The sequence below is a fragment of the Choristoneura fumiferana genome, chromosome Z (assembly GCF_025370935.1).
Source record: "Choristoneura fumiferana chromosome Z, NRCan_CFum_1, whole genome shotgun sequence".
Lineage (NCBI taxonomy): Eukaryota > Metazoa > Arthropoda > Insecta > Lepidoptera > Tortricidae > Choristoneura > Choristoneura fumiferana.
In genome coordinates, this window is record NC_133472.1 from 44,576,816 (window position 1) to 44,597,978 (window position 21,163).

Sequence of the window (21,163 nt, forward strand, 5' to 3'; positions counted from 1 at the left end):
GGGGAAGCTTTGGGTGCGCGGGAATTTGTTGCGCAGCGTTAAATTACTTTAAAGGGGTCGAAGGCTCTATAAGACTCACGAGTCTACTGGAATCACGATTCCAGTTCTACTGTATTAGGCAAACATTTACGTAAACTAGCGAACCGCGCCGGCATTGCTGGAATACAATTTAAAAAGGTATCTGACATCAAAATATTTATTCTGCAATCAGGTTGTAAAGGGCTTTTTACGTGTCACTTATGTTCAGCCAGGCTTTCGGAAAGACAGAAACAATAAAATATTTTTTTAGATACATACTAATTATAAATGTGCGTGTGTATGTGTTTGTATGTTTGTACATCTTTCGTGCCGTAACGGAGCAACGGATCGACGTGATTTTTGGCATAGAGATAGTTTATGGGCCAGAGAGTGACATAGGCTACTTTTTATCCCGGAAAGATGCACAGCTCCCGAGGGAATAACGCGCGTTAACCGAATTCCATGCGGACGAAGCCACGGGCAAAAGTTAGTATTAAAGTAAATTAGAAATATAGATAACTAGCCTGTTACTCTGTCTGCGTAGAATAACCGAATTTCATCTAAATCGATTCAGCTATTTAGACGTGCTGAAATAACAACAAACAAATAAATAAACAAACAAACAGACTTTTGGGGGCGGCAGACGTGAACTTGCCTTCGAAATACAAAATTAATGGTTACTGACCTGAAATGTATATTTCAGAACTAAATTATTGTTATTATATTAAAAATATGACGGTGGAAACATTCTACACTTCCACTGAACGTAGATATAGTTTAGATATAGTTAGTGTTTATATTGTAACTAAGGGACCCCATACATCCCTGTATTTCTTTTATTATTATTTTTTGTATTTTTTTCTTTAATTGTATAATATAGTTTTTAAGTATTTTATTTGTAATTAATTTTTATGAAAAAATGACTTTCTGCCAAGTTTCTTGCGGCGCGTTCTTCTTGACAATGATGGTCTTTCCGAAAAGCGCTGTAGTATAAAATGACGTGTAAAAGTGCCCATTGCGGCCTATTTACTGAATAAATCATTTGAATTTTGATTTGAACTTACAAACTTTCGTATTTATAACATTAGTGGGATAAACAATAAAATTCAAAAAATAAAAACCGACTGCGTTAAAAAATACTAAATAGAATAAAACAAGTCTAGTGGGCTAGAACTTTGTTAAGTAGCTAACTTAAAGTTCAACAGACGGGACCCATTAAGGAAGAATTATTATTGAGCGTCACGATTTAATGGTCCCGACTGTTGAACCTTAAGTTAGATACTTAACAAAGTTCTAGCCCACTACACTTGTTGTATTCTATACAGTATTTTAAGGCAGTCGGGTTTTGATTTTTGAATTTAATGTTTTATTTCACACTTTTTAAAAGTTCTGTGAAAATGGTAGATTAAAACAATTATAACCCATATTTTTAGAATTAGCTTTCATTTGATACCCCACTCGATAGGTTTGAATAAAATAATTTTTTGGAAGCTTACTATTTGGCGCAAAAATCCGCCATTTTGATTTTCCAAGAACTTCATATACCCAGTGTCACTCGCGTTATCAAGACGAATCCAATGACGTATCATTTATCAAAATCAGTTCAGCTGTGAGTAGTTACAAGAGGACATAGGATCAGCATTCTTCGCAGTCGGGTAAAAATACAAATTAACTGGGTTGGGTACAGGTTCAAATTTTACAGGAATAAAGTTTTTAGAGGCGTTTATTTAACTTCTAACGTTTGTAACTATGTCTGTATGTTGTGGTCACAAAATCGCAAGCCAGGTGTTAAACAACCGGAGGCGTTAAAAACGCAGTGTATAAAGGCCCTAAAACATACTAACATACTCTAAAAGTCTAGATATAACCTAGGTTTCCTGCTGATCCTATACCATGCATTATTCAGTAAGCTTCGAGACACATGGTGGCTAGAGACCAGCTAAGGAAAGCGTTGGCTGAGAAAATGCGCAAAATCAAAGAAAAAACGACCGAAGGTTCCGTACTTTATACAGTACCCGGCAATAAAGATTACACATCGGTTTTCGGAAAAAGACAATTGGCTGTTCACGACGATTTCCGAACACTGGCGACCGTCCATCAATCATCGTATTTAGAAAGTGACGTTTTATATCCAATAAATACTGCACCTTTATGAACTTAATAAGTTTACGTCAAATTAATGGCATGTAAACTTCGGATATCTATAGAGAGCTGTTGCAACTACTAGAAAAAGGATAGCTCCCTATTTTCCCTAAAGATACCATGGTGCAATTTAAAGTTTTGGGGGGTTTTAACAACTCTTTATTATATATTTTCATCTAAATGCGTCCGTACTCTATTGCACCTGTATAACGGCTGACAAACTCCACATAAGTAGTGTGGCGACTCTACGAAGCCGAAATTAGCCGAGTCTCTTTCCAAAGACCGATGAGCAATCTTTATGGGCGGATACTGTAGGTATTTATGAATAGGTAGGTTACCAGTGTTAGAAGAGCCCCCTCTCCTAAGTAAAATGAACGCCATGTGGGTCATTTTACAGGGTTTGTTGACATAGACAGTCAGACATGAAAAATTATGATTATTCAGACTTTTCTTATTGATTGTGTTATAATAATATGTCGATACCTCCACGCGTTCCCGAGATAAAGGGTCTCGATATATAGACGGACGAACGACAACAAAATAATCCTAAGAGTTCTGTTTTTTTCCTTTTGAGGTACAGAACCCTAAAACTAGTATTATTCTGTTGATTAGGTTCTAAAGTCGGACTTACACGCCGAGTATTCCGTACAACTTTTAATTAGATGGTTACTGATAAAGATAGAATAGACAGACATAAAATATAAGATTATAATAATATTCGAATTAAATTTACATGAACTTGTTTTTAACTATTTTCATTCCGAAGTCTTCGTATTGCTTCTTCGACACCCACAGTTTCTGCGTGCCGGACATGCCTACAAAATTAAGATTAAGATATTCACCAACTACAATACAAATACCGTATTAAATATCGTACCATCCAATTCACTATACACTCGATAGCAAAAACAAGAAGGGCTCCGCCCAGCTGTGTTCAGACATGTGCTGTGTGAAAATAGTTAAATGAAGCATTTCTATTGGTTCGTGAAGTCACGCCTTTGATGGAAATGCAGACTTAAGTTGTAACATACCAGCGAAAGTAGCTCCCCAGCCAAGCCACAGCGTAGCCCTCGTCAGAAGACATCACGTTCACCGTCTTCTGTGTCATCTTTTCCAAGTCCTGCTGCAACCTGAGGACACCAATGAACTTGTGATTTGGAGTAGGTATAGTAGGAATTTTTTGAGCTGTCCCGATATCGGTAACATCCCACCTGTCCAACAAGGCCATTGTATTCTATTATGTCCTCAAGCGTACAATAATCAGTTTAAAATGAAATTAAATATATGATAAAATAGTTCAATTTAAATAAAACTTTATTGTCATGTTTTTCAAATTGAATACGACGTAGACAAGCAGATTATCTGCGAACGTGTATTTATTTAAAAATGCACTTTCTACTGTAGAAAATATTGTCGTTATTTCAATAAACTATTTTATTTTATATTTCCCTTCATTTTAAACTGAGTATTATGCGGTTGAGGGCACAATAGAATACAATGACTTTGTCCGAAAGACCTACTATACTTGCGCTTTATTAAGTGCTATAACGTTTTAAACTTTCGTGATTTTCACTCATAATCAAAATACCACCAACGGGACTTATCACGCTAACACACACGAGTAATATTTTCCTCGACGTTTCGGCAACATTGCAGTGGCCGTGGTCACGAGTAGACCAGTGGGGGCACACTTAAAACGTCACCTTTTCACGTACACGCCAGCGCCTCTGGCGACGAAATGATAGCACTAAATTATCAAATGTGTCAAACGTGGACTTGAAAAATTCAGTCTGTCCGCCATCTTTTCGCTGTATGTTGGCTGTCTTGTCTGGCTTTCGCGGATGATTTTTCAGTGTATCTGGTTGTGTGCGTGCATGTACATGTGTGTGTTATGTCAGATTTAGTTCTTCAGCTAGCTACCAGATAGCGCTTGTTAATTTTACCATAGAGTTGCCACTCTTTTTCTATATTGGTACTAATACTCTTTGGAGTAGACTGAAGTGTGGGGTGTCAAGTCTGCCTAGCAGCGCCAGTCCTTGGAACTACCCGCATTTGATCTCTAATAGTACCGGCACTCGTATCACGAACTACCCGCACTTGGTCATTTTTTTTTAATTTATTTATATATTCAAATTACAACTTAGGTACTACACATTATATATTCTCCCCAAACTGCTACGTTTGATGGCGAGCGTTTGTCACCCCATCACACCGACACACAACACTAACAACGTCCAATTGACAAGATTTCATTTTTTTAACATCTGTTAATTACTACAGGAATCGAAAGAGTTTTGCCTCCTGAACATGGGAAAATATTTATTATAATTGATTTCTCCATATTAAAAAAAATACAAAAAATTGAAAAAATATGTCTGAATTTGCCAAAACTACAACAGAATAGATATGTTTCCTTTGCCTTTATCACCAGAAAAAGGAGCTGTCATAATTTTGATATTGTCTCTATGCAACGTCTACGTCAGATTTACGTGATCTTTTTTTTAAGAGACTAGACAAAAGTAATGGATCTATTGTGTCGTAGTTTTGGAGTTATGCCCTTTTAGAATAAACACATCTTAAAAAAATTGGAATAAATTAATTAATAGTTGTAGCGAAATTTTAAAAATATCAGCGTTTTCTCTTTCCAAACAGAATACAGAGAACGAATCAAATTATAGTCTTAGAAATATGAAATCTTGTCAATTGTGCCTCCAAACATCCATCGCGACGTCGACACTTATTAATAACAGGATTCAGGATTTTATCGTTCAGAAAGCAGAAGAATCCCAGAATGTAAATTCAACTGCTAGACTTATAATAAGCGCGAGAAAAAACAAGGACAAAAGTCTAATCTATGCTATGACCAACCTAGTGCCCAGTCCTGGTATCATGGACATGCCTCCACAAGGAACGACTGCCTTGTACAGATCATCTCTCAGCTCCGGGTCGCACTTCAACGCAGCCGTCACTATCGCGCCCTGCAGCGACATGATATCTGTCCGTTCCGGCGCGACCAGGTCTGGTTGGAAAAGCAGCTCCCCTGTAAAACACAAAATCTATACCAAAACGCAACCCAAACTAACTGTGTATTACATGTACTTTTTCATCACACTTGCTCGTAAACAGTGTCGAAACATGCAGGCTACCTTGGTTGCAACCACGCAAATAAAACCCTCGACCTTAATGTGCTTGTCATGAAACCCGTGGTTTTTCTTTTACAAATATACAATTTTACTCGCAAATGTGATGAAAAATATTGTATGTCGCTCTACTAGAATTACGAACATCGATTCATTAAAGCCCTCAGTCTTCGACTTCGGGCTTCTAATAGACTCTCGTTCGTAATTCCTTGTTTACCGCCCTTAAGACACAATGTACTATTCTTTTTAAACTTAAGAGCCACGCTGTTGTCGGTGGAGTCACTACGCACGGTCTTCAGCTGTTTGACTTCCTGATACGACACGATGCCCACTTTCTCTCTCATCTGATCAAAATAGGTCTATCTTGGCCATCCTCTGCCTCGTCTCCTTCTACTTTTGCTTCCAGGAGCTTTAAGAAAAAATTGTCGTGTCGTATCAAGAGTGTCCTTTCATTATGTCCCCTTTCTTCTTTTTAGTACTTTTAGTACTAAAAATAATTATTTCCTGAGCTCGTATCAGAATGAATTATTCCCATCTCTTTTCTGCTCTTATACTTAGAGCAATCCAGTGACAATATCTTGAGAGAGCAATTGAACATGCTTAATCACTCCGGACTACTTCCGAATAGCTCCGACTGGCCGACTCGCGATCGCCAAACTAATAAACTGAACGGTGTGGATGCTGGGTTTAGTCATGATATTTGCCACAGTTGTATTTAGTGCAACGTCAATGTAGACCACGATATCATCATCATCTCAGCCGTAGGACGTCCATTGTTGGACATAGGCCCCCATAGACTCCTAGTTGCTTCGGTTGGAAGCGGCTTGCATCCACTGTAAACCCGCGGCTTTAACCAGGTCATTTTGTTGGTGGACGTCCAACGCTGCGGCTGCCAATCCGTGATCTCCATTATGAGAACTTTTCGGCACCAACGTTCATACCAACCCACGTATAATTATTGGGAGTTCTGGGGAATCCCCACTGGTTTTTTGAGACAAAGTCGCAGGCAACATCTAGTAAAGAATATTTCTATTATATTGTACTCACCAGACATGAAAGTTTCGTTACAAATATTGATCTCTTCACCACTCGGCAGCACATACTTCTCGTAGTAATTCTTCTTGCTCATGGCCGAATTCTTAGTAATATACACCCTATTATCTCTTATATCATTAGGAACTTCGTCTGCGACATGAATACCCCTTTCCGCTAGCATTTCTTTTATAAATACAGATATAGCGCTGGATGGTAGGTTGTTGGTCATAGTGGCGTAACTTAAAAGACCGCCTTCGTATACTGGACAGATGTCGGCTGTAGCATACCTGGTCGGAAAGAACATGTTGTCGAATGTTTTTTTTTAAATACTCAGTACTTATAGTCAAATAGAAAAACCGGCCAAGAACGTCGGATGATGTTTGCGGATCGTGTTGCGTAGCCGTTACTAAAAAGAGGAAGCAAGGTGTGGGGGGGGGGGATACTCATAGCCACTCACATGCTTTTGGCAACTCTAGTTGCCTGTCAACGTTCTTATTTTGTTAATAAATATAGAGTTCAACTCAAAATTCAAAGCATGTCAGTAGTTATAGAAAAATTGCCAACAAAATAGCATATTTCCGTAGTAATACTTTTGGTTGAAGAAAACAGCGCAGTTTTCCCAGAATAACTCAAAAACGGTATACCTGATCATTTTGAAAACAATTTTGGCATTAAGTTTTATTATTTATTAGTTTTTTTTCTTATTTTTTTAACATAGGTACGCTACGGTTAACCCATATATGCCCAGAACTATTCTTGGTCTCCGATTTCTTCTTTAGCACAGTCGTCACAAATAAGCAATTTTTTTGCAAAATCGCGCGTTAGCTGATACCTATTTTACGGGACAAAAACGACCTACTGGGCATATTGGGTTAAGGATTGGGTTGAGTTTCTTGCCGGATTCTTCTCAACAGAGGTTTTTCCGAACCAGTGGTCGTTTTCTTTTGACATTCATAAGTGCTTGTTATAGCCTAAATTGAATAAAGATATTTTGACTTTGACTTTGGATAAGGATAAGAGGAGGAGGATAAGGGGGGATACAATTTTGCAACTTTTTGGAGCAATTATTTCCGAAAATATTCACTTACTCGTATTCAACACATTTATATAGAAACCTTAAAAGATTCTTAAAGAACCTGTTAAAATATGTGCCACACGTTAATGTTTCCCGACCACCTGCGTGGTGTAGATGTGCGCTTTTATGGATCTTAAAGTACCTACCCGAGGTCGACACTGATCCCTGTAGTGGACCCGCTCCCATACAGAGCCAGGACCCCTTGAGGTTGCACGCAAAATGCAGGCGCATTTAATGTCTCAAAGATAACTTCACAGAATTTCAACCTGCAAAAGAATGTCAAGGGAATTGGTGGATATAAACGGCGGGTTGTCGTTCATTGTGGCGTTCTATGGGGAAGGAAGGAGAAGGGGATAAAGCCGCATTTATGTACTTGGTGTTGTGGGTTGGGCTACCTAGTCAGTTTACCGAAGTTTATAACAGTGAGGCCGGTGAAGTTACTGGCACTTGAGGTATCCCATCTTAGGCCTCTAGGTTGGCAACGCATCTGCAATCCCTCTGGTGTTGCAGGTGTCTATGGGCGGTGGTGATCTCTTACCATCAGGAGACCCACTTGCTCGTTTGCCATCCAATAGAATAAAAAAAAAAAAAAAAAAAAAAAAAACTTTTGATTCACACATATTACCTATAGGGTTAAATAAGTTTCTGCCTTTTTTGCTGACTGTACTTTTTCAACCCCCGACCCAAAAAGAGGGGTGTTATAAGTTTGACCGCTATGTGTGTCTGTGTGTGTCTGTCTGTGGCACCGTAGCTCTTAAACGGGTGAACCGATTTGAATGCGGTTTTTTTTTATTTGAAAACAGGGTTTCTAGCTATGGTTCTAAGACATGTTTTATCAAAATCTAAGTTAAGTTAAGTTGACTGTGTTTACTTTATCACCCAACTTAAATTATGTACTCATAAATACTTAACAAATTTATTCCAAGTTGATCCGACCAGCGGAACTGGGTCAAAATGAACTTGCAAGGTTTGTCCCAACAACAAACAAGGCAAGTTAAAAGCTAAAGGCAAGTTAAAGCTTATAGGTTTCTGTTATAAATTTCATTATCAAGGCTCCGTACCCAAAGGGTGCCAACGGAACCCTATTACTGAGACTCCGCTGTCTATCTGTCTGTCTGTCCGTCCGTCACAGGGTTCTATCTATTGAGTCGTACAGACACTTGAATTTTTCACAGATTATGGATTATTGTGGCCGCTATAACAACAAACACTAAAAGAGAATAAAATAAATAATTAAGGTGGGCTCCCATACAACAAACTTGATGTTGTATAGATAATGGTACGGAATTCGGCCGGTTTTTTGCTTACTATACTTTTTCCGAAAGGAAAACCGCGGAGTATTAAATCCCGTCTTAAAGTTAATAGACTATTCAAAGGACACTACAGCGTGCAGCTAGAACAATGCAATCCGTCTAATTGCAGACTTTTAAACTCATTTCGTGTTTAGGGTTCCTTAACAGCTCAAAACCTTTGCGCCCACAGTAGTGAGCAACCCGGTTAGGTATATCTTAGGATGGTATATGTCGGTAATGTATACCTAGTGCCATCCACGAAGACGCGTGATTTTGTCAAAATTAGGTATTAATGACATTTTAATAAGAACCACGGCACGCGTCATTTTGAATGACACTACCTAAACAGTTAAGTGCAAAATATGTATCTATTCAAGTCGTCAGAATACTAGTAAGAGTCTGTGGTAAGTACATATTTTTGAAATCTTGAATAAGTACTTTTTTTTCACTTGACTGTAGGTAGGTACAGTCACAGCGGAGCTTGCAAAAATATCTGACACATCCTGCCAGTCTTAAAAATAGAGTCGTATCAGATATGCGTGACATTTATTGTGCTGGTGACTGTACACAAGCTTTACTAAACTTGTCACGTGTCACCCGGCTTTTTTAGGTCTAGATTTAGGTCGGATACGACTTGGTTGTTTATTTTTCCTTTTATCTGTAAACGTATTTAGTCTATGTTTCACTTTTTAACCTTATATAAATACCTACGTCATCATCATCATCCCAGCCTATATACGTCCCACTGCTGGGCACAGGCCTCCTCTCAGAACAAGAGGGCTTGGGCCATAGTTCCCACGCGGGCCCAGTACGGATTGGGAACTTCGCACGCACCATTGAATCGCTTCGCAGGTTTGTGCAGGTTTCCTCACGATGTTTTCCTTCACCGCAAAGCTCGTGGTAAATTTCAAATGTAATTCCGCACATGAATTTCGAAAAACTCAGAGGTGCGAACCGGGGTTCGAACCCACGACCCTCTGCTTGAGAGGCGATAGGTCAAACCACTAGGCCACCACGGCTTACAAATACCTACGTATCTTATACAAAAAGCGCGTTAAATAAAAAATGGACTTTGAGCAAAAGCGCGTTCTCACAGATAGTACCAAAATATTAATAAATCAGACATTAAACGTGTCTGATTTTAGTTCCTCATAGATTTTTTCGCACAGAACCCTTACTGTCTGAATTCGACTCGCACTTGCCCTATTTTTGTTCATCTCCAAGTATGTCTAAGACCAAGGGATCAGATGTGGGAGAGAAAAAGAAAAAATTGTATTGCTTGAAGACTTAAGAGAGCTTGAACCTAACTGGTTAAGTACAACGCGGACTCGCCCACTGAGGGTTCCGTACAATGTGGGCGTCTATGATGCAAAATGTACACATAAAAATAAGGCTTTCTTCAGACTTATCTGTTTGAATGAGCTTTAGGGGCTACATTCATAGCACAAGTTTCTAGGACAAAGCGGAAGTACTCTATAGGTTCTTTGGCTATGGAAATTTAGGAACACCCTTTTTATGACTGTTTTTTGTAGTGTTGACTTAGAAGTATCGATTTCTTAACTGCATCAAGGGGCAGAAAAAATATAGGTGGATACTTAGTAGTTAGGGAGTTGCAGAGACAAATGAGAACATTTGTTGTGGTTTGTTAGTCTAACATCTGGTAGCATTGTGTACGGTTGTGATCTCTGAAGATGAGTTCTGGTTGAGTTCGAAACGCGTCAGTGTCGAGGTGGAGGAACTACATGAACACGCATAGCTATAAACTTAGCTATCACAAGGTCGCGGGTGAGCAAAGAACTTTTTTTTAGTTCATAGCTATAATGTTTTAAACTACCGTGATTTTCACTCATTAATACCATAAGCGGGACTTATCACGACACACGTAATATTTACCTCGGCGTTTCGACGATATTGCAGGGGCCGTGGTCACGAGTCAAATCTACTCGTCAACTCGAGTCCCGTTTTTGATATCCATACTAATATTATAAATGCGAAAGTGTGTTTGTATGTTTGTGTGTCTGTATGTTTGTCCGTCTTTCACGTCGAAACAGAGCGACGGATCGACGCGATTTTTAGCATAGAGATATTTTATTAGTCAGAGAGTGACATAGGCTACTTTTTACCACGAACTAAACTAATCTACGCCAAGTGTATACCGTCAGCATCGTAAACACACTTTTTTTTAATAGCCTATACGTGGGTCCAACTGCTGGTCAAAGGCCTCCCTTCTTGACCTCCACGTCTCTCTATCCAGAGCCACATTCGGCCACTCGCTCAGTTCTGCGTCCAGGTCGTCTCTCTACGCCTCGGCCTGCCTTGCCGTTGGTGGCCGTGGAGCGGCACCCACCATATGGCTGTGTACGCCCTTTTTTGAGGGTGCATCCGGCAGATATTTTTGCAGGTGGTAGGACCTTGTGCAAGGTCCGCCCGGATTGCTACCACCTTCTCGCTTGCTAATCCTGCCGTGAAGTAGCAGTGCTTGCACTGTTGTGTTTCGGCGTGGAGAGTAAGACAACCGGTGAAATTACTGACACGTGAGGTATCCCATCTTAGGCCTCTAGGTTGGCAACACGTCTGAAAGACCCCCGGTGTTGCAGATGTTTATGGGTGGTGGTGATCTCTTACCATCAGGAGACCCACTTGCTTGTTTGCCATCCAGTCGTATAAAAAAAATGATATAAATAAATAATAATAAATGAGTTTTAGAGCGCAATGTGGTATTTCGGATTCGATCGATTCGTAAAAATACATTCCTAAATTATCCGTGACCTTTTATCAAATACATTCAATAACACAACTCAGTGATATATTCGCAAACGTTATCAGTAATCATCAACGTACCCGACCCTAGAAACAATTTTAATATGACCCTCAAACCCGTATTCACCCGACCCCCATGATAATATGTTAGATCTAGATAAGCCAGTGAATATCAAATATTATACCTAATGTAACACAAAATTAAATTTTGTTCGGCGGAATATTTGTTCAATCGCTGTCCTTGATGTAAATCAAACAACGGTTGCTCGACGAGTGACAATGTATTTCAATTTGACACCCTATATATACTAGTCAGGAAAAATCTCGTCAGCGCGATTCAGGGTGGTATAATTTTCCGTACAGCGACATCTATTGTTATATAAATTAAACAGACACATATTACTGCTATACAATATTTGTCGTTTTGTATTGCAGTCAATGAGTAAAGTAGTGGTTCGAGCGAATAGACAGACAGATTGGGGTCAAAATTAAATCCTACTAATATTATAAATGTGAAAGTTTGTGAGTGAGTATGTTTGTTACTTCTTCACGCTGAAACGTCTGGACGGATTCGGATGTAATTTGCCAAAATGTTAGTTTATAACCTGGATTAAACAAAGAATACTTTTATCCCGGTATTACCACGAGATAGGGATAAAATCTCGAAATAACAACCGCTGGGCTTAGAATCATGACATTTTGGAGAGTTATTCTTAACACAACCTCAATCTGTTTTTTTTTTAATTAACCACGATATAAATGTCACGTCGGTCTAAACTCGATTTAAGACGTGAGTTATCCGGGTCAATACTTGATATAAATTTTGGAAATTTTTAGGGATTTTTTGTAAAATCACGGAATTTCAATTGAACCATCAGCCAAATATGTGGTCTACCATCCTAAAGTTGATAATCGTTTGCATGTCACAAAACAATAATGCCAATAGACGTGTCTGTCAACTTGAAAGTTCGACTTTAGCGACATATTCATTTGATAGGAACTTGTTTAAAAATTGATAGACCACTTATTTGGCTAATGGTACCTAACTACCAGATCGAATAGATTACGCGTGCGAAGCCGCGGGTAAACTCTAGTAAATAAATAAATATATCATGGGACACTTGACACAATTGACCTAATCCCAAACTAAGCAAAGCTCCCCTCTCCCAAACTAGGCAACGGATGAACATACTTATATAGATAAAGACATGCTTAAATACATATTAAACATCCAAGACCCAAGAACAAACATTGGTATTAATCATACAAATATCTGCCCCGGCCGGGAATCGAACCTGGGACCTCAAGCTTCGTAGTCAGGTTCTCTAACCACTTGGCCATCCGGTCGTCATTAACACCCCTCTTTTTACGTCGGAGGTTAAAAAGGAGGTAGTTATAAGTTTGAAACTAATCTCTATCTCTCTGTCTGTGGCATCATAGCTCTCAAACTCATGGGCCGATTTCGATTCAGTTTTTTTTATGTGAAAGCGAGTTTCCTTTAGGTGACTCTTAGCTAGGTTTCATTATAATCGGTGCAGTCGTTTCGGAGATATTGAACTTTGAAATAAAAATACTTTTTTGGTCGGTTAGGTTAGGTTATATATTTTTTTTAATTTTCTTTAAGCCAGTTATTTTTTCTACTAATATCGCATTCCGCTTAGCAAAATTGTTTATAACAAAAACGCACATTTGTCTTGCTAACGGTACGTACATACCGGTGTAGAAAAACAGAGTTTGTTGCTGATATAGAGATATGACTCCTCTGGAATCAGAGTGTCCCAAATGAATGTAATTAATAGCTCAGTCACTCAATTTAACAAAGTTTCCCGTAACAATTTTACAGCGTTCCAAACTACACCTAGCACCGTGAAGGTAAGGTTTACTTTTGAGTGTGTTAACAGGGGATATAGAACCTTGCCCCAGTGAAGAGGCTTGTGGTTGCTGTCGGACACAAGTTTGTCAAGGTCCCAATCTAATGGAGGGTTTTTGGGCGAAATTGGGGGTAATTAAGTGTGAGTGGTTTGTAAGTTGAGATTATGCCGAATTACTGTTCAGGTGAAATGTGTTCCGTGCGGAATTATCATCATCAGCTAAAAAATTTAAAAAAATCATTTAAAGCACACCTTAAGTGGTTGTACGTTGTTTCGCAGACAACATTTTAATAGAATTTCGTTTTACGGATTTATTTTCTCATATTATTGTTTCATAGAATAATCAATACATGGAACACTTACTTTGAAAAAAATTGTATCATTGATTTTTGTTACAAATAAAAATCATTATTTAGGTATTCATTTCATAGAATAACAAATCGAATATTCTTTATCTTTATACTATTTAGCTGATATAAAACTTATTACAATGAAATACCTTTCATGTGGTGGTAGTTTCTAAACGTTTTAGTTCATACCTGCAACAAAATGCGTACCCTCCTATAACGATAGCGATTCGCTTTCTGGTGTGGTCACAGTTTGAAAAACAGCTTTTTCGAATCACATCCTCGCACATCTCTGGTGGAAACGTAGCCTTAGCCGTAAAACATCCACTACTGAACAAAAAGAAGCACAGCCCGAAGAACTGTCAGATCCCCGAAATATATAAAAGTGTATAGAAGAAAATATTGAATCAGACGTTACTTTGTGGAGCTCCATATCAATGAAATGATTTTTCCATCTGATAGCATGGTGAACGGTTGTGTTGCTCTGAGGATGAACTTTGGTTGAGTTCGAAACGCGTCGGTATACGTAGTGTGTTGGGGTTTGTGTGATTTGTATGATCTTGCAATGTGGAGGTGCAGGAGCTGCATGAACAAACATTTAAAGTAATTTGTTTATAGGTAGGTTAATATAGAATAAATTTCTCGCTTAAAATTATTAGATGCTAGAAGTGGTATAGGGTATAGGTAGGTGAAAAACTTAAGTTAAGGACCTTTTGTATATAAATAGTAGTAACGTGCCCGTATAAACAAATTGACGTTCGAAATTAGATAAGTTTTTGATAAATTTCATTTTTAATACAAGCTTTTTTCTGCTGACTGTGCTTTTTGTTAACTGTACTTGTATTGTCACCCAAACTACATTTGCATACCAAATTTCAAGTCGATGCCATTAACCGTTGAAGAGTTCCAGTGGAGACGATCCTGGCCGGACTACCAGGATGTCACTACCTGCTTATTGTATTGTCACGTAATTCACATAAGTATACTAAATTTCAAGTCAATCCAACTACTGGAAGTTGGTCGAATTTAACTTGCAAGATTTGATTACAGACAGACAACGGGACAGGTGAAACTAAATAAAAGCTTGTACAAAAGTGACTCAACCTCCATATCGATTCTGTGCACTACTGCATACAACAGGTCATTTACTTTTCATCTCTCCTGTTCAGAAAGTTTAATGTTCATGGATAGATAGCCGGGTGGAAAATTGCGTTTTCATCTCTAGTATTATTTTTTTTAATTTTACGATTAGCCACGGAGTCGAGTTACGTCAGTGACGCTTTTTTTTCACGTTTCGGCCTGGCCATCTAGATAGATACAAGTCGTGACCAAGGAGCTTATATACCTACAACACTGGAGGTTGAACGCCGAACATCCGTTTGAAACAAGAAATTTGACTTTTATTATGTCACGAATAATATTCCGTATCTTTCTTTAGTTAGGTTAAGAAAGAGATGGAAGTCATTCTTGAAATGTGAAAGAAAGAGATGGAATATATAAATAAGTAACAAAGGTCAAACTTCTTCGTTTGGCGTTCAACCTCCAGTTTTATATAAATAGCCAGAAATATCTCGGGTAAAATGAGTCACTTTCCACACTTGGTTATCAATCTACTATTTCACGCATAGTTCTACTGTACTGACTTTTCGCTTAGTGGAGTAGTACAAGCACAAGCCAGCATGATAGCCCTGTCTTCAGGAGCTACCTTCAGCTCCTTGTACAGTATGTGATGCAGGATCCGCTCCATGTTGTCCCAGTGGACCACCCGCCCGTTCACCACGGGGAGACTGATCTCCAGGTCCTCAGCTCGGGCGAACGCTTCATCACCTTTGAGAGCAGAGTTGAAGAACAATATTAAAAATCAGCGTTTGTTTTGCTGCATAATATACCCTCGACTGTATGTCATTCCTCGCCGGGCGGCTCAAGTGTATAAACGTCTCGGGTAAAACAGCACGTTTTATGCTCTTGTTATAAATAATATCCTGAACAGTTTACAAACAGTTTCATAAAAAAAATCGGTTGTTCATATGAAGCAGTTGAGGAATGAATCATTTTAGAAAAACTTCGCTGGCGCGGGTACAGGTACATACAATCCTATGCACGCGACGCGCCCAGTTAGCGTTGCTCATACTATTGTTCAACAGACGTCCACCCGCGCCGTTCAAACCGCGTCAGCAAGCGTAGGCCCTTACCAATAAACACATCATATGGCTCTTTACCATAAGAGCCATGCAAATAATTAGGTCGTCCCACAGCCGTCCTGAACATAGCCACCGGATGGTTATCGCAGGCAAACCCAGCTTTTATGGAGAAGCTTCCGTTATCTATTATCACAGCCGGTTTATCCGACGACATTTCTTGAATAATATACTATTTTATGTCCTTTACAATTCCTAGTGTTGGAATGTTAGCAAATTGTGTTGAGCGATGTCAAAGTGACAGGATTTTTGAACTATGTTTTTTTGACTGTTTTGATCTGGATGGACGGTATTTGGATTTTTTATACACAATCAAAACATATCGGTTGGCATGATTTTAAAATGGTCCCATTGAAAGTTCAGCGCCATTTTGTGGCATTTGGTGGTGTTAACCAATGAGCACCTTCGGTCCCACATATGCACACCAAGAGGGTTAGGTTTCAAGTAGGTAAATAAAATTTAGCACCACCACCGGCATCTAATTAATGAGCACCACCAATCAACATAAGTCCTACCTTCCTTTGATGATCTGTCCAAACGCATTGCCCTATTGATTTCGTACCACAATAGTGAGCTGTGACGTCACTTATCAGACAACTTCTTCTTACACGCAAAAAATGAAAAATACACTGCATAAATAACTATTCAGGTATTAAATAAAAGCCCCAAGGATGCATCAAACTTTATTCAAAAGAACTTATGGTGCACTCTCCCCGCGCCGCCGTCCTCATACTCCCCGCTGCTCATCCAGCGGCCGCGTGCGCTTCGTAGCTCCGCCAAGATGGCGCCGCCCCCCCACGCCGCGTGCGCGAACGCAGCCGCCGCGACTGCCCCCCCGCTGCCCGCGAGCCGCGGGCGTAGCGCTAACTCCCGCGTGAGACGGTGCTCGATGCCTGTGAATTGGCTGGTTCCACCTGGTGTTATAAGAAGATTTGGTAGCCTATGGCCTCGAGAAGAGAATCGTGGGCTTAAACTCAGGTTCTGTGCTTTCCAAATTGGGTAGATTCCTGGTAAAAATCCTGCTTCAGTTCAGTTACATTATCAGATTTTGGACACGTATTTTATCTTTTGTAAATTAAACAAAAAAATATGAAAACACAACAAGAAATATTACGCATGCCAATAATTGTATCGACTGCATTGTTCTATACACTGAAAGATAGTAGCGCAAGTACTGCTTGGCCAGAAAATCATTGATTAATACTCAGAGTACATCGGAGCACGCACCCGCTCTGCCCTTTAAACAGATCCAGAAGAAAATCGGATATCCATCCCTTCACAAATCCTCATGCAATCTCGGCACACAACTAGCCAACTGCTTGCAAACACATCCCAGTCAGATTCAGGCGCGGGAAGTATAGTCACCAGCACCAATATCTGACACAACAAGCGTGCATACGACTCTATTTCTAGGGCCGGAAGGACGTGTCAGATATTTTTACACGCTCCGCTGTGGCAGATATTAATGCTGGTGGTACATAGAGCTCGTACAAGAGGGGAGTTTCTATGGGAGCATCATTAATATTTTAAGCTCATGCTTACCTGATATGACAATATTATCAAAGAACATCCCTTGAAAATCCATATCGCATCGACTTATACACTTGCAGATATCGTCTACAATGCTGGGGCAACTGAACCCTTGCAGAGCTGGTCGAAAGAGCACCTCTGGGCACTGGAACCTCTCCTGGTCCAACAGTACATGCTGGCCGTCTGGCAGCTCGTAACGGACTTTACTGTCACCGCCGCTCTTTTTGAAAGATAGTTCTTCTTCGTAGTCTTCGGCTACGTAGCAAATTTCAGCCTGTAAAGAAATAAGTGAACAAAAAACTTCGCAATATGGGAAGACAGCGAGTGTGGAAAAGTATAAGTACTATGTAGGTACTGTGGCTATGAAAAAGCCGTGGTGGCTAAGCGGTCTGCCATTATTATATAGCACTAGATACCTTGATTCTCTCCAGCAGTTCTATCTCTATGGCGGTAGTGAATGAGTATCCAATATTGCTAAGCAGTGACTGGAGTCCTTTGGTTATGGCTTGTCCTGTAATTGGCGATGTGATGATGGAGTGTTTCAAGGGAAACCTGCGTAAGAGAATTCAATTAAAGCTACATTCATTTGAACTATGTCAGTGTTATATTAAAACAAACTTGACTTTTACTTTGTAATTTGAATTATGTATATCAAACAGCAAGATTGAAGACACTTATAATTTCTCTCAAATCCGACATTTGTAATGAAAAATACGGGGATCGCGTGAAAACTTATAAAGTGGTCTTAATTTGGGATGCATTAGAAATAACAACGCCAAATTTCAGTATTTTAGCCCAATCTCGTGGGAGTACGAGTACCAAGAAATATGTATAGCCCATGTGTTCCCAACATCCTGCGTCTTCACACCAAATTTCAACAAAGTCGTCAGCCATTGGACATAAAAGGACTCCTCTAAAGAACACCGTAATGAGCGGTCTTGCACCACCCGCATCAGTAAGTTTGATAATCTGTAGTAGGTTACAGGAGTTCGATTGATGACGGATGTCCACCGGATCTTCCTCACAACAAACAAAACTCCATGTATAATATTAGGTAGTAATCAGACCCTTACCCTTCAAAGACTGGAGCAGCATAACAGCAAGCGAATCCATTCTCCCAAACCACGCCCGAGGTTCTACCACTCGCGTGGACCACGAGCGCTGGAGACTGCGCCAAGTAAATGCTGTTCACTGCGAAAGTTTCGAAGAGGATCTCGGCCATTTGCTCTCTGAAACGATAGGAGAAAGACAAGATTAAAAAACCGGTCGGTGTCGGACTCACGCATCGATAGTTCTGTACAACGTACGTTTTCTTTTTTTACTTTTTTGGTTCCTGCCCAAAAGGATAACGGAAATTTGTTTAAGTCTACTTAATTATAATGTTCGTGTTTGCAGAATTGCGTTCGCTGCACTTTATAAATGTTAAATGTAAGTCCTGTTGGTCTCAAAGAAGACCATCGCCGTCCTGTAATGGCGGCATTGTGCTGATTTGAGACTTGGGACCATCTCGTGAACGTACCACGTTTTTTTTATTTTTTTACTTTCTGCATGTTTTCTTGACCAGCCAGGATCGTCTCCGCAGGACGGAACTCTTTTAATTTAGTTTGGGTGATAATGCAAGTACAGTCAACTAAAAGTACAGTCAGCAAATAAAGCTTGTATCAGAAGTTATTTTTTTACCAAAAACCTATTTTCTTTCTTAAGTATAAGTACATACATATAAACTATATATCAGGTGCGGTATTTGCAGGTGGTAGGACCTTGTGCAAGGTCCGCCCGGATTGCTACCACCATCTTGCTCGCTAATCCTGCCGTGAAGCAGCAGTGCTTGCACTGTTGTGTTTCGGCGTGGAGAGCAAGACAGCCGGTGAAATTACTGGCACTTGAGGTATCCCATCTTAGGCCTCTAGGTTGGCAACACGTTTGCAATCTCCCTGGTGTTGCAGATGTTTATTAATGGGCGGTGGTGATCTCTTACCATCAGGAGACCCACCCACAAACGTGCCATCAGGTCGAATAAAAAAAATTACACTAATGGACCTAGTTTCAAATTCAGAAAAGCTGGGTTATGGCATTTACTTGTGCCTCTCTGGTACTAGTGGATGCACAGCATGCATAACTCTTGACTCTTCCGGAGCCACCATCAGCTCCTTGTAGAACGTATGGTGCCACAGTTTCTCCATCTCCTCCCAGTCCTGAAAAAGTTGATTATTAACAAGTGAATCAACTGGAGGTCTATGGGAGAGACCTATGTCCAACAGTGGACTCCTAGGGCTGATATGATGATGAACCAGTGAATTTATGAGCTGTAGATCCTACGAGTGTGCTTTTTACGTTTTCAAATCCAATAACTCCGCCACTTCAAAAAAAGATAGTATATCGACAAAAATGAAGAGAGAAGCAGCCAAGCCAAGAAGAGCAGCCATGGCTACTGTGTTTAGCGACCTTTGGATGCCAAAGGTCATACTTGCACCGCCGGCAATATCGCCGTGGCGTTCCGGTAAATCAGCGTTTCCATCAGAGATGTGCGAGGATGTGTTGCGAGGAATATCTTTTGCATTACCCAATAGACAAGCTTCATTTACCTCGCCTCGCTCCGCTCAGCTGTTTCCATCAGAGATGTGCTGCGCGAGGATGTGTAAATGAAGCGTTTCTATTGGTTAATGAAAAACACATCCTCGCACATTATTGGTAGAAACGCTGCTTAAGGCAGAGCTCTTAAAAGTAATTTTTCTATCGTTTATTTGCGCTACTCCATGTACAAAGGAGCTCAGTTCTCAACATTGATTAGAGACACAAATTAATTGGCCTAATTGACCTGTGGCCTCTCAAGCTGAGGGTCGTGGCTTCGAGCCTTGGCCTGACCTTCTGAGTTTTTCAGAATTCATGCGCGTTCCATTTATACCATGGCCTTGACAGTGGAGGAAACCTGCACACAACTTATGAAGAGATTTAATGGTAACTTCACACATGAAGTTCTCCTCCCATTCTGAGGAGACCTGTGCTCACCAGTGGAACGCATGTAAGCCAAGTTTTTAAAATTACCTCGATAAGTCCTTCTTGCACTGGCCATGTTAGTTGTGATACTCCTCGCTTCAATATCGCCTCTCGTCCGCAGTATACTTCCGGAAAACCATCTGTCAGTCCTGGTTTCCTGAAACTAGTGAAATCATACGTAAGAAGCTGACTGAACAATTGACTGGTCAAGGAAGAAACCAACCAAAAATACTAACCCAAGCACTCCACAGAGCCTATTAAGTAGTAGTACTAAATTTACCACGAGCGGTAAATGGTGCAGGAAAATAATGCCTTCACAAACCTGCGAATCAATTTAATGATGTGTTAAGCACCCAATCCAGGCTGGACTCGTGTGGGAACTACGATCCATGCCTCATTCTAAGAAGAGGACTGTGCCGATCAGTTGAATGTTGGCTGCGGGCAGCCAAGTAGTTGAAACCCTCAGATAAGAGTGAGAAGTATGTCATCAACATACAAGCAACGACTTAGTACTGTTACGTCACCTCAATCCCAGGCATCTTTCTATCGCTTACCGTCCAACAGTCGACTGGAAGACTGCTCTAGGTGCTGACTCCCCGGCGAACCCTGCCTTTGCCCACTGGGAGCCAATGTCGAATACTACACCAATGGAATCCTCGTAAGACATCGTACAGTGACAATACTGACATGGCCAACTGGATTCAGGTTACATCAAGTTTTTTAAAGCGGCCGTCGAAAATTGATGGAAACATTCAACA

General features: G+C 40.1%; 3 protein-coding genes across 4 annotated transcripts in view; 1 reads left to right on the plus strand and 2 right to left on the minus strand.

The window, feature by feature from the left end:
* LOC141437926 (uncharacterized) overlaps positions 1–16,110 on the minus strand; it is a 49,214-nt gene extending 33,104 nt beyond the window's left edge. The window contains exons 1-7 of one of the 2 annotated variants that reach the window (XM_074101521.1): positions 15,873–16,110; positions 15,324–15,507; positions 7,557–7,676; positions 6,348–6,622; positions 5,029–5,200; positions 3,192–3,290; positions 2,895–2,975 (exon numbers count right to left, since the gene is read on the minus strand). In XM_074101521.1, coding sequence (XP_073957622.1) covers positions 2,906–2,975; positions 3,192–3,290; positions 5,029–5,200; positions 6,348–6,622; positions 7,557–7,676; positions 15,324–15,507; positions 15,873–16,035 — 1,083 coding nt within the window. In that variant the 5' untranslated portion in view covers positions 16,036–16,110 and the 3' untranslated portion in view covers positions 2,895–2,905. Of the gene's footprint in view, positions 1–2,894; positions 2,976–3,191; positions 3,291–5,028; positions 5,201–6,347; positions 6,623–7,556; positions 7,677–15,323; positions 15,508–15,872 lie in introns of those variants that run through there. The other variant, XM_074101528.1, reaches the window with a different exon arrangement.
* LOC141437899 (dipeptidase 1-like) overlaps positions 1–21,163 on the plus strand; it is a 292,943-nt gene that overhangs the window by 177,315 nt on the left and 94,465 nt on the right. The window lies entirely within an intron of this gene.
* On the minus strand, positions 16,566–21,082 carry LOC141440248 (uncharacterized). The gene is made up of 7 exons (XM_074104710.1): positions 20,960–21,082; positions 20,454–20,568; positions 19,488–19,603; positions 18,482–18,637; positions 17,825–17,960; positions 17,421–17,682; positions 16,566–16,792 (listed from the first exon to the last, which is right to left on the minus strand). The coding sequence occupies exons 1-7, from the start codon at positions 21,070–21,072 to the stop codon at positions 16,566–16,568; spliced, it is 1,125 nt and encodes a 374-aa protein (XP_073960811.1). The 5' UTR covers positions 21,073–21,082.

Bases quoted from the DNA above. Each gene is read 5' to 3' on its own strand.
- LOC141440248 (XM_074104710.1), bottom strand. From the start codon at position 21,072: ATGTCTTACGAGGATTCCATTGGTGTAGTATTCGACATTGGCTCCCAG. The intron at 18,638-19,487 runs GTAAATGCCATA...CTATCGTTTCAG, and splicing joins CTAGTACCAGAGAGGCACAA to AGAGCAAATGGCCGAGATCC. The intron at 17,683-17,824 runs GTATCTAGTGCT...ATTTCTTTACAG, and splicing joins AACTGCTGGAGAGAATCAAG to GCTGAAATTTGCTACGTAGC.